At 49.6% G+C, this 17,529-nt stretch overlaps 1 protein-coding gene across 1 annotated transcript in view; it reads right to left on the bottom strand.

Moving 5' to 3' along the window:
- Positions 1-11,084: 11,084 nt before the first annotated feature.
- Positions 11,085-17,529, bottom strand: part of LOC122940154 (MMS19 nucleotide excision repair protein homolog) — a 41,548-nt gene continuing 35,103 nt past the window's right edge. Inside the window, exons 24-31 of the mRNA XM_044296557.1 lie at positions 17,069-17,169; positions 16,120-16,176; positions 15,443-15,629; positions 15,247-15,329; positions 13,981-14,145; positions 13,333-13,392; positions 13,152-13,252; positions 11,085-11,292 (exon numbers count right to left, since the gene is read on the bottom strand). Coding sequence (XP_044152492.1) covers positions 11,265-11,292; positions 13,152-13,252; positions 13,333-13,392; positions 13,981-14,145; positions 15,247-15,329; positions 15,443-15,629; positions 16,120-16,176; positions 17,069-17,169 — 782 coding nt within the window. The 3' untranslated portion in view covers positions 11,085-11,264. The remainder of the gene's footprint in view (positions 11,293-13,151; positions 13,253-13,332; positions 13,393-13,980; positions 14,146-15,246; positions 15,330-15,442; positions 15,630-16,119; positions 16,177-17,068; positions 17,170-17,529) is intronic.

Raw genomic sequence — 17,529 nt, 5'->3', positions numbered from 1 at the left:
TTAATGTAAAAAAAAAAAAAAATATGAAACTCTGACATCATATAGCACATGACAATATCTTTCTAAGGCCTCATGCACACGGCCGTTCTGTGCATTGGGGACCGCAATTTGCGGTCCCACATGCACGGGCAACATCCATGCGGCTGCTGGTGACTCATTCAACTTGAATGGATCGGTGAACCGTCCGCACCGTAAAAAAAAAAATGGAACATGTTCAAGGGGGTTTGTGTTGTCTGCTGGAGCGCTCTCCCTATCACAGCTCAGGGGGCGTGTCCATGCTCTCCCTATCACAGCTCAGGGGGCGTGTCCATGCTCTCCCTATCACAGCTCAGGGGGCGTGTCCATGCTCTCCCTATCACAGCTCAGGGGGCGTGTCCATGCTCTCCCTATCACAGCTCAGGGGGCGTGTCCATGCTCTCCCTATCACAGCTCAGGGGGCGTGTCCATGCTCTCCCTATCACAGCTCAGGGGGCGTGTCCATGCTCTCCCTATCACAGCTCAGGGGGCGTGTCCATGCTCTCCCTATCACAGCTCAGGGGGCGTGTCCATGCTCTCCCTATCACAGCTCAGGGGGCGTGTCCATGCTCTCCCTATCACAGCTCAGGGGGCGTGTCCATGCTCTCCCTATCACAGCTCAGGGGGCGTGTCCATGCTCTCCCTATCACAGCTCAGGTGGCAGTTGAAGGATAAAACTGAGCATGTGCGGCCTTCTGTGAGCTGCACAAAGACACGAGAAAAAGAGCAAACAGCAGGTGGCGCTATACAGATTCAATTTATTAAATTATTTGGTGGCTATACACTATTTAATTACATGCAATTACAAAAGTATTCAGATACAGGTGCTGGTTTGAAAACTGGACAATCCTTTAAGGGGAACCTTAGAGGCAAAATTAAATTTTATTTAATGTGTCATCCTATATAATGGGTACCCCCATTTACCTGAAATTAATGGAGTTTTCAAAGATTAGAAAAACATGGCTTCTTTCTTCCAAGAACATTGCCACTCCTGTGCACAGGTGGTGTGTGGTATTGCAACTCATCCCCTACTCACTTCAGGGAAGCTGGGCTGCAAAAACCAGACACAACCTATGGACTGCGGCAGCGCTATTTCTGGAAGAAAGCAGTCATGTTTCTCTAATCCATCCTTTGTAATAAGGTAGGAGGATTTTTATAAAGATTCTGCAGAATAACTGATGGGGAGCCTGGAGACGTATGCATCATTGTAAACCTCTAAAGAGCAGGGAGCCGTTGAGTCCATCGGTGTCCACTAGATAAGTTCATGCACACAGTGTCATTTAAATGAGCCAGGGCTTGAGATTTGTCCCAGAAACAGCACCACCCTTGTCCATAGGCTGTGGATGGTATGGCAGCTCTGCCCCAATAATTTACGGGAGTCATCCTGCACTATTTTTTGGTGAAACGCCCGGCTTCTTGATTGAAACCTGGTGGACCCCATTATAGTCAGCTGTACGCCTGATCTGGCGCTTCCATTACTTTCGTAGCAGAAGCACAATAGCTGAAAGAGGCCCCAGAATTACAAGTATTCATTTTTATTTTTTGACTACATGGACGTTACTCCATATCGGAGTTAAAAATGCATAATATAATCAGCACTTCTGTGACTGGTAATGTCCGTTATAATGAAGGAGAACCTGTATATTTTAATGCATTTTACTGTTGGACTGGTTTCCAGTAGAAAAATCATTTTATCTTAATTGTATTAAAGAAAACCTGTCACCTGGATTTTGTGTATAGAGCTGAGGGCATGGGCTGCTAGCACATCCGCAATACCCAGTCCCCATAGCTCTGTGTGCTTTTATTGTGTAAAAAATCAGATTTGATACATATGCAAATTAACCTGAGATGAGTCCTGTACGTGAGATGAGTCAGGGACAGGACTCATCTCAGGTCAATTTGCATATGTATCAAATCTGATTTTTTACACAATAAAAGCACACAGAGCTATGGGGACTGGGTATTGCGGATGTGCTAGCAGGCATCTAGCAGCCCATGTCCTCAGCTCTATACACAAAATCCCGGTGACAGGTTCCCTTTAAATGCAGCATCTGATAATCCAGAAATTCTAATACACCGGCATAGGTTTACAATGTGAGGAAAACATCACTGGACACTTGCAAGAATTTAAACTTTTTTTTCCCCACAAATTTTGTAAACGTCTTCTTTTTTTTACATTTTTCAATAATCCTGCAGTTTCCATTCTGACCACTGAGCCTTATAATAGACTGATACTTCATGTTCTGTAGAAATCACTTCCCCCACAGTTACTTCATTATCATCACAGGCAAGTATTACAATGAAAGGTAACATCTGACTATATAACTAAAACAAGATCCACCATTCACATCAGCAATGTGAAAGCTTATCTACTCCCCCTCCCTGCATAGGTCACAGAGCATGCCTACAAAACTCTGATAGATGAAAAGGAGTCCTCTCCAGACTACAGGTTAATAATATATTTGCAGGATAATGGATATCCTTTATAGCCCCCACCCAAGGAAAGTTACACCCAGAGACTTACCTGTCCACACTGTATAATGTTGCTATACTGTCTTCTCTAGGCATCCAACAGTACTATAGAGCTGTCATGTTAGTGAATTCCCAAACCTATTAAAGGGCTTCTGTCACCCCACTAAAGTAATATTTTTTTTTCTCGCCCATTTTCCTTGGGGGACACAGACCTTGGGTATAGCTCAGCTCCCTAGGAGGCGTGACACTAAGTAAAACTGTTAAGCCCCTCCTCCATCAGCTATACCCTCAGCCTGGAGATGGAGGCTACCAGTTTTAGCTTAGTGTCCAAGGAGGCGAGACACTCCCTGCTACTGCAGGGCTGTTTTCTCCTTGTTGTAATTTTTTCTCTAATTTGTTATTTTATTTTTGTTTTTTCCTAGGGATACCAGAGACGCATTGGGCCTCTCTGCTCTCCCGGGGTGAGCTGCGCCAGTGCCAACTTATCTGCACTGCTGCCTCCCCCACAGAAGCAATAGGAGGATCTGGGCAGCAATGGCTCCCCTACATCCCGCCAGCTAGGGGGTCGCCCGCACGCAAAGCCCCTCTCCCAGCTTCCTGCCACTGCGGTGCCAGTAGCTGAAGGGGCGACCCTGCTGGAAGGAACTGAGGGTGAAGACAGGTGAGATGGCTTTTCCAGCCCATACCCCGTCCCTATCGGCAAGCATGTACCCCTCTGGGTAAGGGGGGCACCCGTGGTCGCGCATTCTGAGCGCTCCAGCAGACCCTCCCCAGCTCCCCTCCGTGTATCCTGCACCCCCACGCCGTTTTCCCCCATTTTCAGGCTACTCTTCAAGACGGCTGATCTCTCCCTCTCTCCCTCCCGCCGCCGCCCGCTCCGTTCCGAACGGGGGGCGGGGCTTATGCCCGACATGACCATATCGGCATCGGCGGGGCAGGGGACAATGGTGGCAGAAGGTCACCCACCTGGGAATAATCGCCACACTCTTGGGGCCTGCGGGCCCTTTATTTCATGGCATCCTGCTTCTTCTTAGCCCTGCATGTTTTTTCGGCAGCAGGGGGCGTGGCTTACGCGCGCGCGCGTCATTTTGGGGGCGGAGTTAGGTTCTCCTTCACAGGAGACATTTCAAGCGCTGGAGGGGGCGGAGCTTGTTCCCCGCGCTTCTGCTGAATTCTTCCCGCGTTTCCTCACTCCTAGACAGGAAGCTGGGACACGTGGGGGACTCTGAGCACCTGGTGAATCGCTCGGCTTCTGTGGGCGCTATCTGCAGGCTCTCTGCTGTTTGCTGCTCCCTGCTGCTGCTGCTGCAGCTGCTGCTGCTGATCCTTCTCTACTCCTGACGTTCTTCTGAGGCACTGGTAGGACAGTTAACCCTCTCCTAACCCTCCTGGTCATAGCTGCTATATCCCTTGTGGTCTCTGTATTGGGGTACGACCACTTTTCAGCATGTCAGATCCCACGGGTGCCCCCAAACCCTGGTACCATGCCTGTACCGCCTGTAAGGAACTTTTTTCGTGTGGGCAATCTGAGCCGCATTGCCTTGCATGTCAGGCCCCGGTGCAGGGCCCGCTTTCCGCTGCGCCCCCCGGTGCCTCTGAACCCCCTGACTGGGCTAGGTCTCTGTCTCAGGCGGTGGAAAGCCTTACACACGTAGTGGGCCGTCTCGTGGATAGACCGCCTCTCCCGCAGGCTGCCACAATCCCTGTCGCACCCGCTGGGACTACCGTTTCTGCCGCCCCCACTGATTCCCTGCCTCCCAGCGAATCTTCCAGGGCCCGGCATATTCAGAAACGTTCAAGGGTTGAGCGCACATCTTCTCCAGATGCTTCGCTCTCTCCGCCATGCGTGCGAGCTCAGTCAAGTCTATCCTCTCAAAGGGATACGCCTTCTGAGGGAGAACTGGCGGATTCGGACGTGGACATGGACTCAGAGCTTCCGTCCAAATTGGCGTCCGCGGTGGGGCATCTTATCACTAGCATCCGTGATACCTTTCACATACACGATGACCCCCCCAGCTCTGAACAGGCCGGCGTGTCCTTTCTTCGCCCCAGACAGGCCTCCAAGGTCTTTCCCATCCACGCTGATTTTTCTTCTGTGGTGTCCAAGGCTTGGACCCGGCCTAACGTCCGCTTTGTTACACCCAAAAAGCTGGACATTTGTTATCCCTTTCCAGCGGATTCTGTGACCACGTGGACGTCCCCGCCTAAGGTTGATCCTCCCGTGGCTCGCCTGTCCAAAAGCACTACTATTCCTGTACAAGACGGATCTTCCCTCCAGTCTGCTGAGGACCGTCGTACGGAATCCCTCTCCAAGGCCATATTTACTGCCTCTGGTTCGGCCCTTAGACCGGTCTTTGCCTCCGCCTGGGCTGGTAAAGCGGTCTCTGAATGGGGTTTGCAACTGGAACGGGAGTTAGGGTCGGACGTCCCTCTACAGGACCTCCGTTCCTTAGCCCAACTAATTGTCCAGGCCGGAAAATTTGTCTGTGAGGCCTCTCTTGATGCGGGTGCCCTCATTGCCCGTTCCTCTGCCCTGGCAGTTTCTGTCAGGAGGGAACTCTGGCTGAAGGTTTGGGCGGCGGACGCCGCTTCCAAACGCTCTTTGGCTGGCCTACCATTCACGGGTTCCCGCTTGTTCGGAACCCGTCTGGACGAACTTATATCTGAGGCCACGGGTGGGAAGAGTACTCACCTCCCCCAGTCCAGGCCGAGGGGCGCCCCCCGTGGTCGCGCTGGTTCGTCCCGTTTTCGGTCCTTTCGCAAGCCCACCGGGTCTAGACCCGCGGCCGGTTCTTCTTCCTCTGGCCCAGCCCAGGATAGACGCAAGAAGCCGTTTTTTCGGACGCAATCTACCTGGCGCAAGCCCCAGCCCACACGGGCTCCCACAGGCCAGCAGCCCTCTGCCTGAAGGTGCGCCCCCACCCACCCGGGTGGGGGGGCCGCCTTCTACTGTTCAGGAACGTATGGCGGGCCCACATCTCAGACGCATGGGCGCTCGAGGTTGTATCTTGCGGATACAAGATCGAATTTGCGTCCATTCCGCCAGACCGTTTCTTCCGGTCCCGTCCTCCGCGGGATCCCGTACGAGCGGCCGCCTTCTTCACGGCCATTCGCTCTCTAATGGACAAGGGTGTCGTCGCCCCCGTGCCTCCGACGGAAAGGTTCAGGGGGTTCTACTCGAACCTCTTTGTGGTTCCCAAGAAGGAAGGCTCAGTGCGACCGATCTTGGACCTAAAGCGCCTGAACCGTTTTCTCCGACTGCAGAGATTCCGGATGGAGTCTCTCAGGTCCGCAGTGGCCTCCCTGGAAAGAGGGGATTTCATGGCCTCAATCGACGTTCAGGATGCATATCTCCACGTTCCGGTTGCTCCATGTCATCACCGCTTCCTGCGCTTCGCGGTGGGGGACGATCACTTCCAATTCGTCGCCCTTCCCTTTGGTCTGGCGACGGCTCCTCGAGTATTCACCAAGGTCCTGGCCCCTGTCTTGGCCCTTCTGCGTTCAAGAAGTGTTTTTCTTCTCCCTTACTTGGACGACATCTTGGTCAAGGCACCCTCCTTCTCTCAGGCATCCGGCAGTGTGGGACTCACTCTGGAGACCCTGACGCGGTTCGGTTGGATCATCAACCACCCCAAGTCTTCCCTTACCCCCTCCAGACGGCTGATCTTCCTGGGGATGCTCCTGGATACGGAGTTGGCGGAGGTCCGCCTCCCGTCGGACAAGCGTCTGGCCCTTTGCGGGTCTGTTCGCAGTCTCCTCCGTCATCACCGCCCTTCCCTCAGATCCAGCATGCGGTTGTTGGGGAAGATGGTTGCCTGTTTCGAAGCGGTGCCGTTCGCACAATTCCGATCCCGCACCTTTCAGAGGGCAATTCTGTCGGCCTGGGACAAATCACCGAGGAGTCTGGACAGGACCTTTCTTCTGCCTCCCCTGGCTCGGGCTTCCCTCAGCTGGTGGTTGCATATCCCTCTACGGGGGAGGTCCTTCCTCCCACTGAACTGGCTGGTGATTACCACCGATGCCAGCTTACGGGGGTGGGGGGGGGTTTTCCCTCCCCGGTCCGTCCAGGGCGTTTGGTCTCTATCGGAGTCCAGACTTCCAATCAATATTCTGGAACTGAGGGCGATTCTTCTGTCCCTCAGACACTGGACCCATCTACTGAGGGGCCACCCTGTTCGGATCCAATCGGACAATGCCACGGCTGTGGCATACATAAACCATCAGGGAGGCACTCGCAGCGCTGCAGCGATGCAAGAGGTGACCCTCATTCTCCTCTGGGCGGAGGCGCACGTGCCGGCCTTATCCGCGATTTACATCCCGGGGGTGGACAACTGGGCGGCGGATTTCCTGAGCCGGTCCACCATCGACCCGGGAGAATGGTCCCTGCACCCAGAGGTGTTCGAAGCCCTTTGTCTTCGCTGGGGTCGCCCCGACGTGGACCTCATGGCTTCCAAATTCAACCACAAGGTCCCCCGATACCTGGCCAGGGCACGGGACCCGAAGGCGTACGGCGCCGACGCGCTCGTCCTTCCGTGGCGCGAATTCTCCCTTCTGTACGTCTTTCCTCCTTTCCCCCTCCTGCCACGGGTTCTTCGGAGGATCGCGGCAGAGGGCGTTCCCGCGATTCTGATCGCCCCGGATTGGCCCCGCCGGTCTTGGTACGCCGACCTAATGTTGCTGTTCGCAGACGCACCGTGGCCACTGCCCTCCAGGGAAGACCTTCTCTCTCAGGGACCGATCTTCCACGAGCATTTAGGCTCGCTACGTTTGACGGCGTGGCTATTGAGACCGCCGTCTTAACGCGACGGGGTTTCTCCGCGGACGTAGTCCGCACCATGATCCGTGCTCGTAAGCCCGTGTCCTCTAGGATCTACTATCGGGTTTGGAGGTCCTATCTGGGGTTCTGTGAGTCCCGGAGCATCCCACCTCTCCGGTTTTCTCTTCCCACGATCCTGTCCTTCCTCCAGTCGGGTCTGGACCTGGGGCTGAGCCTCAGTTCTCTGAAGGGACAGATTTCGGCGCTGTCTATTCTTCTCCAGCGTCCCCTGGCCCCTCTGGGGCCAATTAAGACCTTCTTACAAGGGGTGGCTCACTCTGTTCCGCCGTACCGCCCTCCGGTTCCATCCTGGGACCTGAATGTGGTGCTCTCGGCGCTCCAATCAGCCCCCTTCGAGCCTTTACGGGAGGTCTCCCCTCGCCTTCTGTCCTGCAAGGTCATCTTTCTTGTGGCCATCACATCTCTCCGACGGGTGTCGGAGTTAGCGGCTCTTTCTTGCTCCGAACCTTTCCTGATCTTCCACCAGGATAAGGTTGTGCTTCGGCCTGTCCCGTCCTTCCTGCCAAAGGTGGTCTCCGCCTTTCACATCAATGAGGACATCGTCCTTCCGTCGCTCTGTCCCTCTCCTTCCCACCCCAGAGAACGGGAACTGCACCGTCTGGATGTGGTCAGGGCGTTGAAGATTTACCTGGAGGTCACCGGATCCTTTCGGCGCACGGACTCCCTGTTTGTGGTTCCGGAGGGTTCGCGCAAGGGTTTGGCGGTCTCCAAGGTGGCTATTGCCCGTTTCATTAAACTGGCGGTGTCTGAGGCTTATCGAGCCAAGGGTAGAGCTCCGCCTTTCAGCGTCACTGCTCATTCCACCAGAGCAGTCGGAGCTTCCTGGGCGCAGAGGCATCGGTCCTCGGCTGAACAGTTGTGCAAAGCAGCCACTTGGTCCTCTCTGCACACTTTCACAAGGTTCTATAGAGTGCATACGCATGCATCAGCGGATGCTGCTTTGGGCCGCCTGGTTTTGCAGGCAGCGGTTTCCTGATGCTCCGGTGGTGGTCCGCCTTGGGTTTGTGGTCCCTCCCTTCTTGGACTGCTCTTGAACGTCCCAAGGTCTGTGTCCCCCAAGGAAAATGGGCGAGAAAAGGAGATTTTTGTATAACTTACCAGTTAAATCTCTTTCTCGCTCTTCCTTGGGGGACACAGCACCCACCCTTCTGTGTTTGGTTACGGGGTTATGGTCTGGCGCCCCGTTGGGTTGCTGGCTGGTTGTTTCCATTTTTGGTTGTTATCCTTTCACTACTTGGACACGCAACTGGTAGCCTCTATCTCCAGGCTGAGGGTATAGCTGATGGAGGAGGGGCTTAACAGTTTTACTTAGTGTCACGCCTCCTAGGGAGCTGAGCTATACCCAAGGTCTGTGTCCCCCAAGGAAGAGCGAGAAAGAGATTTAACTGGTAAGTTATACAAAAATCTCCTTTTTTGGGCTAGTTACATTCCTTATAGTGCGATATATGAAAATATAATGGTGTTACTTACTTTCATTCAGCCGTTTCTTATAAAAACGAAGTTTTATAATATGTAAATCAGGTCTCTACCAGCAAGTAGGGCGTCGTCGTGTTGATTGACAGGGCCAGCTGCGATCTCCTCCTCCGGCCGGCCCTGTCAGCATTTCAAAAATCGCGCGCCTGTGTTCATTTGGCGCAGGCGCTCTGAGATGAGGCGGCTCGCCTCCTCAGCACTCCCTCAGTGCGCCTGCGCCGATGACGTCTTCTCTTTCGGTGAGGTCATCGGCGCAGGCGCACTGAGGGAGTGCTGAGGAGGCGAGCCGCCTCATCTCAGAGCGCCTGCGCCAAATGAACACAGGCGCGCGATTTTTGAAATGCTGACAGGGCTGGCCGGTGGAGGAGATCGCGGCTGGCCCTGTCAATCAACACGACGAGGGGACGGTTTTTTTGCGGCGGCTACCAGCAAGTAGACGCCCTACTTGCTGGTAGAGACCTGATTTACATATTATAAAACTTCGTTTTTATAAGAAACGGCTGAATGAAAGTAAGTAACACCATTATATTTTCATATATCGCACTATAAGGAATGTAACTAGCCCAAAAAAAAATAAAAAATGACTTTAGTGGGGTGACAGAAGCCCTTTAATGATAATGAAATGACTCCGCTGACTGCCCCAATCTACACATCAAAGCTGAAGCCAATTGGCGGCGCAGGATAGATCATGTGATCCTGTTGTATATGCTTCTGTGCTGGTGTGAAAACTGATTTTTTTTTTATATAAATAATCAAACAGTAAAAAAAAAAAAAAAACATTCCCAATAGTATGGATAAGGGTCATAATCTGTTGCCATCTTTAGTTTAGGACTAGTGTGAGAATTTTTGCAGTATCCCTCACTCCTGCAGGTTATCAAATTGGTATTTGTAAATGATGGGAGTTGTAGCAGTTTCTCAGAGATTGTTCTTACTTTACATTACTTCTGGTTTGCAGGAATTTGGCTCTGATCTTACTTTGTTCTCATTGATCACAGTTCCTGGGCAGATTTTGGGAAATTGGTTCCTTTTCTACTATTGCTGTTTTGTATAAAGCTTCGGGTGTGCCGATTCTGTAACGTTGGTGTTATTTATTAACTATATTCGATATAAATTTATTTCTAAGAATGTTTTTGGTGTTTCATTCCTAATTTCCACATCCCTGCGGTAACAGAAGTGGATTCATTGAACGTATGTGTTGGTTACAGTGGTAGCTAAAAGGAAACACCACACCAAAAATATATCGCTAATCCTGCACTCACACAGTTCTAAAGTATTAAAGGGGTTGTCTCGCACTTCAGCAAATGGCATTTGCCATGTAGAGAAAGTTAATACAAGGCACTTACTAATGTATTGTGATTGTCCATATTGTCTCCTTTGCCGGCTGGATTCATTTTTCCATCACTCATATCCAGGGGATACGACCACCCTGTAATCCAGCAGTGGTGGTCGTGCTTGCACACTATAGCAGAGAGCACCAGCCTCTCTGGTGGCCAGGACTGTGGGAACCGGCTAAGGCACACATTTACAGCAACTCCTGTCCAAGCCACCTCACGGGCAGTGCTGGCTCCAGTAACACCTGGATCAAAGCAGTGTATGTGATGGAAAAATGAATCCAGGCAGCAAAGGAAGCAATATGGACAATCATAATACATTAGTAAGTGTCTTGTATTACCTTTCCCTACATGATAAATGTCATTTGCTAAAGTGAGAGACAACCGCTTTGGTTTCCCAATGCCCCTCCGAGGAACTGCAAGAAAAAAAAAAAATGAAGTAACACACAGATTGAACATAGCGGCTTTATTTCCTAATGTAAACTTGATGCAAACCTTTCGAAATGATCTCTATTCACAAACCAGAAAAGATTTTTTGGAAAGGTGTAAAAGTCAATGTTGCTTTACATATATTTTTCCTCTGTTGTGAACACGTAATAGCTATAACATACTCTGTTAATCTGCAAAATCAAAATTACATATGTGCAAAATAATGTATGATCCAGTTGGGGGTGTTATGTTGTACTAAAAATGTTGTGATGTCATCAGCTGTGCCTACACCGAGCCCAACCCCAGAGTGACCATCACTATCTAAGGCTACAGCCAACTTTGAGATACTGTCCCCGAAGGAATAGCGCTCTTCAGCCCAACTAGAATCCTTCCGCCTTAAAAGACTGTCCCTCGTTAGATTTCATAGTCTAGTCCGTCTACGCCAGCCAGGAGACTTCCTATTGTAAATTTTTGCTAATGTTATTCAAGTGCAACATAATTCATGATCCAGCTGCGTGAGAGAAGTACTGAACGCAAAGCAAATCTGGAATGCAAGAAATATGAGGGGGGAGTCTTCTGGCTGTCCCTCGTGGTAGAGGTGGCTAAACAAGATGGCACTGGCATTATGACATTGGCGATCTACAGGTCAGTAAAGAAGTGGCATCCTGGTTAGATTGTCTCCGTGCAAATATCCATCTTCAGGAGTCTCAGCTGCCGGGGCTCCCGAGCAGGAACCTAAGCACAGAACAGAAGAAGGTGATGCAGGATGAGTTTTGTTGTATACATTACATGGTAACTTTATGCTGCAGCTTAGTACGATTACCAAGATCCTAGAAACTTTTTTTCTACAATTTTGCACAATAAAAATACTTTGGACTTCCTCACACTGTGCGCAGTCACAGCACAGCGAGCGGCTGAGGGCCAGGAAGCGGTGAGTACAGAGCCTGGGGAGTGCTGCATTCACCGCTTCCCGGGCCTCCATAATGGAAGCGCAAAACTGCGTCTTAGGGCCCTTTCACACCTGCGTTATAGTCTTCCGGCATAGAGTTCCGTCGTCGGGGCTCTATGCCGGAAGAATACTGATCAGGATTTTCCTAATGCATTCTGAATGGACAGTCCGTCCTTCAGGATGCATCAGGATGTCTTCAGTTCCGGAACGGAACGTTTTTTGGCCGCAGCAAATAGCGCAGCATGCTGCGCTTTTTGCTCCGGCCAAAAATCCGGAACACTTGCCGCAAGGCCGGATCCGGAATGAATGCCCATTGAAAGGCATTGATCCGGATCCGGCCTTAAGCTAAACGTCGTTTCGGCGCATTGCCGGATGCGACGTTTAGCTTTTTCTCAATGGTTACCATGGCTGCCGGGACGCTAAAGTCCTGGCAGCCATGGTAAACTGTAGTGGGGAGCGGGGGAGCAGCATACTTACCATCCGTGCGGCTCCCGGGGCGCTCCAGAGTGACGTCAGGGCGCCCCAGGCGCATGGATGACGTGATCGCATGGATCACATGATCCATGCGCATGGGGCGCTCTGACATCATTCTAGAGCGCCCCGGGAGCCGCACGGACTGTAAGTATGCTGCTCCCCCGCTCCCCACTACTACTATGGCACCCAGGACTTTAATAGCGTCCTGGGTGCCATAGTAACACTGAAAGCATTTTGAAGACGGATCCGTCTTCAAATGCTTTCAGTACACTTGCGTTTTTCCGGATCCGGCGTGTAATTCCGGCAAGTGGAGTACACGCCGGATCCGGACAACGCAAGTGTGAAAGAGGCCTTATAGGGTAAAAAATACGGTAAGTTATCTGTTGCTGCATCCAAAGACTCGGGGCATTTTCACTTTTCCATCCACAGAGTTGAGAGCTTGTTTTTTTGCAGGAGAACTTGCAGTTTGTATTTCAGCTCTTTTGGGGTACATAGGATTTTTAACCTTTTTTTGATGGGGGGTTTTTTCAGCACCGAATGAACAAAATCAACAATTTGGGTTTTATTATTAGTGTTCACTGAACTGGAAAAAGAATGTGACCATTTTTTTTTAAGGCTCGTTACAGAAATGATGTATAGTTTTTTTTTTTTTTTTTAATAAAAATATTCACTTTCTTCGGACTATATTTAAAAATGTAAGACTTAAATCATCTCTTTCTTCCTTCCCCCCTCACAGTGGATGCACACATGCATCAGGTCATTTTCTACTCTCTTGGTAGGGAGAAAAATAAAATAAAAATCTCCCACCCCCCATGGGTGCAGACAATTTTTTTAATGGCTTGTAAAAACAAATCTTTCTTGCAGTTTTCTAGATGTTTTTAAGTCTATGGGAAAACTACTAGTTAAAAAAAAAATAAAAACATAAAAAAATCTGCCAAAAGTGGTGCAATATGAACAAATGCCAAGGGACAGAAAAAAAATTATTATAATTTCCTACTTGGCAACATCTGGCTGCTGTATTTTTTGTGAAACCACAGATCCGCCTGTGATTGCCAACATGAAGAAAAGTTCTGACAATCACTTAAAGTCATGACATACGTCCTTGAAAGTGAAAAGGTTCAGCAAACCCGACAACGTATAATACCTAAAAAAAACAAACATCTTTACTTACCACTGGCATCGGGCCTCAACAGCCTCCTTCCTAACTAGTCTCTTCTTATCATCAAGCGGTTTAGCTAAGGCACGGATCACTTGTTGCTTGTAAGGCAGGAGCTGTGACGACAAGAAATTAACAGCTGAAGTCGGCAAGACGGTCACTGAAGTCGGTCATAACGAAATTTAAAAAAAATTACCATAGGCAAAGGGAGCTTTGGAAGGGCCAGCATACACTTTAGAGCTGTAATCCTCACCGCCTGCAAACACAAAAATGTACTCATAGGATTAAAGTGGTTCTCCAAATTGCTATAGACTCTACAGGACTGCCCAAATAAGCATTCATTTCAACGACAGCGACTTGTAAAAAAACGGGAGTAAGAACTGTGCAGGGAAAAGTGTGGAAATTTAAGCCAGCTATACACAGAGGTATGTCAGCAGAACCCGCCATCTATTGTGTAAGGGAGCCTTCCAACTCTCCTGCAATGTCGGGCAGTTTGATTTCAACAACCAATCCCAGCGTTGTCTGCAAATAAATTACTGCGTGCATGTATATGGGAGATGGCATCATAGCAGTCAGTCAAAGCTTCCTGTGTATTTATGGCGATTAAAGGGTTCAATTGCCATCCATTAAAGCAGGCATACTCAACCTGCGGCCCTCCAGCTGTTGCAAAACTACAACTCCCAGCATGCCTTAACAGCCTACAGCAGGGCATGGTTGTAGTTTTACAACAGCTGGAGGGCCGCAGGTTGAGCATCCCTGCATTAGGGTATCAAACACTACAAACAACCACCTAAATATTTACAAAGGTGTAAAATAATGCAGGACATCAGCGTGTTAGTCCTACCATGCTGGGGCTACACGTCAGGCGGAGGAGCCTTGAGATGAGGGTATCTATATGAACACTCAATATGTCAGCAGCATCTAGAAGTAGTGGCTCCAGACAGGTCAGTGTGGAAAGCTGAACCACATCGTCAGGGCAGGATAAAGCCTCGAGCAGCAAGGAGATCAACTACAGGAGAAAAAGGTAACAAGTCCTGGGGTTATCATAGTGCAGGTACAGTGCTTTTCAGCATTTTAGGTCAGTAATGAATCATCAGTGATCCCTAACATGATCTTCATATGTGCGGCCATGTCTGGTCCTGCAGCTCTACTCATTTAAAGGGGTTATGCAACTATATTGCCTCGCCAAAGGCCCGGGCCCCTCACACAGATTTTACTTACCTCGCTCCCCGCGTCGCTTCTGATGACTGCATGGCCAATGCTTAAATTCCCCCTTGAGCGGATGAAAACATCGGGGGTGGGGGGGGGATTATTGGGGGCAAGGAGTTTGCAGCCAATAGCAGGCTGCGACAGGAACAAACCTCCCTGGCGTCACCCACGCAGGCATCAGAAGCAGCGCGGATGCCGGGGAGCAAGGCAAGTACAATCTGTGTGAGGGGCCTGGGCATTTGAAGAGGCATTAACATTTCAGTATTTTTGTTTTCCAGATTTTCGTTCTGTTTTTTTGCGGATCCAAATTTCCACAAAAACCTTCGGTTTTTTATTAATTGTACATCCGCATCCATTCAGTTTTTCCGCAAAAAAAAAAAACACGGGGGGAATATATGTTGCTAGGGTACTAAAAAATGTTTTTTTTTTCTATTTCCTGGAAACGGATCAGCAATTACGCATGACATTGATGCATTCCGCATGTCATCCAAATTTTTGCGGAACCACTGACAACGGGACCATGGATCGCATTTTGCGGACAATAGTAGGACAAGCCCTATTTTTATTTTTTTTCGAATCCACATAATGGAATGGAAAGGAACAACGGATGCGGACAACACACTGAGTGCTGCCCGCATTTTTTGCAGGGCCTTCAAAATTAAATGGGTCCGCATTCTGTTCTGCAAATTTGCATTACAAAATACTGACTAAGTGTACTATGCTGACACACACACACATGGAGGGTGCCATATCAGGGGGTTGACCATCTCCAGTCTGCAGATTGTTGTGGATGGGGCCTCCGCCAATCATTTATAGTTTATTCTAAGGAAAGCCCATTAATGTAAATCATGAAAAACCTCATTTACCCAGCAATCTAGAAAACTGGGCTGCGCTCACTCACCGATGGGAGTTCTGTGACGAGAACTTGCTTTGGCAGACAGTTCAGCACATGGGACAAGGCTTTTAGGAAATTGGGCTTGTCGTCTGTAAGAAATGAAACAAATACGTTTATAACGTGAGCAGCTACAGTCGCTTTCATGATCTATCATGACACATTACACCTCGAGACTGAAGCAAGCCGCGCTATTATGTGTTACCTCCATTAGCAGCATGGAAACCCTGCACCAGTTTGGGCACATTCTCCGTGAAGAATCTCTGGCGGAACATGATGCGGATATCGGCGTGACATGCTTTGTTAAGGATATCAGGAGAATCGGAGACGAGAAGAGAGAACATGTCAGCAGCCAGGGGTCCGAGATCTCTGTCAGACAACAAACCGATCATCTACAAGAGAATCCAACAGGTGTAGGAAACCAAATGAGCTCAGATCGAGTAATAAGAGGCAACATTCACCAGCCACATGATAACAAAGACTTAACACTTTTCCATTATTCCCAATGGGAAAAAAAAATTCATGCAACTTGTGGTTATCACAAAAATTCTCCATCTGGTTTGGGTTTCCTAAAATCATAATATGCAGGCTTGTTTTCACCCCTACTAGAAACCACACGTCGCCATGTTGCCTTGACCTTAGTCATTCTCATAAAGGCGGTCTAGGAACAAGAACTCCACGGTCTGCTAGAATGGATGGGGGCCTGGGTATACTATGGGCGCTGGACACTATTTCTTCATGCAAAAGCCCATCAGCATCCCTCAGATTTTAAGATAAGTGCAAGCCACTTCAGTTTTATAGGCCATAAGGGTCCCAGACAAGTTCTGTTATGTCTCATCAAGCGACTTATAAGACGTGCCCACGTTCCTGTGTTATAGTCACCTTGTTAGTGAGCTGTCCATTCATGGGATGGTACCGTAGTATCAAAGCTTTGGTTACCTGGATAAAAACAAGATCTGTGTTCAGCACAAACATAAAACGAATGATATGGTCTATATGGTGGTTACATATACTATAGGGCAGGGGTAGGCAACCTCCGGCACTCCAGCTGTTTTGAAACTACAACTCCCAGAATGCAGGGGGGGGGGGGGAGTTAGAAGAACTGAATGCCCCTGCCTCTATCCTATGGGAAAATGATAATAGGAGGGGGGGGGGGGGGAGAGTTAGAAGAACTGAATGCCCCTGCCTCTATCCTATGGGAAAAGGATAATAGGAATCCCACCTTCAACTTTATATAACATGTCAGATCTTCAAGGAAGCTGGCACGGTGTAGTTAACGCAACCCTCCATGTTAAGAAGAAAAAAAAAAGTTTACATTAACTGGGGAACAAACAGAACAATTACCTGGTGGCCTCCTTTCTATCAGCAGATCCATCGATTCCCGAGCTCTTCTTCTGTCGTCCAAGATGGCTGCACCCCTTCTAAGACTACCTGGTGTACACTGTGCATCACAAGTCCAAGACCCTTCCCGCTTGTCAAGCCCTGTTCTTGGATTGCCCAGCGCTGTTCACTTCAGCAGCAGGAAGTGTCTTGGGCTACCAAATACACAGTACGCATCAGGTAGTCTGAAAAGCGGTACGGCCATCTTGGATGGCAGAAGAAGTGCAATAATCACTGACCTGCAGGCAGATCTGCAGCTGTAAAGATGGAAGGGAAAGCTCCAGGGAAGTGTTCTATTTGTTCCCCAGTTAATGTGAAGTTTTCTTTTTGAACCCGAGGGTCGCTTCAATGGCAAATGCCAGGATGGAGTGTTCCTTATAAGCAGTGACTAGAGGCGTCTACACCGTCTGACCATATAACTTAATACAGCAGAATGAATTCTTAGTCTTACCCAAGCAAGCAGCGTCACAGCCTGAGTTCTTCTGCTTTCATCTTCCAGTCCTGACGTCAGTTCGTGAGACGCACTCTGAAGAATATCATCAAGCTGCTCCCCTAAAAGTGCAAAGAAATGCACAAAAGCTTTGTCAAGATGATCCTCTGAACTTAGCACACCTTTAGGCCTCTTTTACACTGGCGTGTGCGGCCCGTTGCCGTATTGCGGCCCGCAAAATGCAGGCCGCAATACACGAGCACAGTCCGTGGGGCAGCCGCAGCGGATCGCGGACTCATTCACTCAACGGAAGTACGGGACGAAACCCCACGGAAGCACTCCGTAGTGCTTCTGTAGGGTTCCGGTCCGCATCTCTGGATTTGCGGACCCATTGAAGTGAATAGGTCCGCATCCATGATGCGGAATGCCCACGGAACGGCACCCGTGTATTGCGGATCCACAAATGCGGTCTGCAATACGGT

Source organism: Bufo gargarizans, chromosome 6 (assembly GCF_014858855.1).
Source record: "Bufo gargarizans isolate SCDJY-AF-19 chromosome 6, ASM1485885v1, whole genome shotgun sequence".
NCBI lineage: Eukaryota > Metazoa > Chordata > Amphibia > Anura > Bufonidae > Bufo > Bufo gargarizans.
This window is presented reverse-complemented; position numbering and strand designations above follow the sequence as displayed.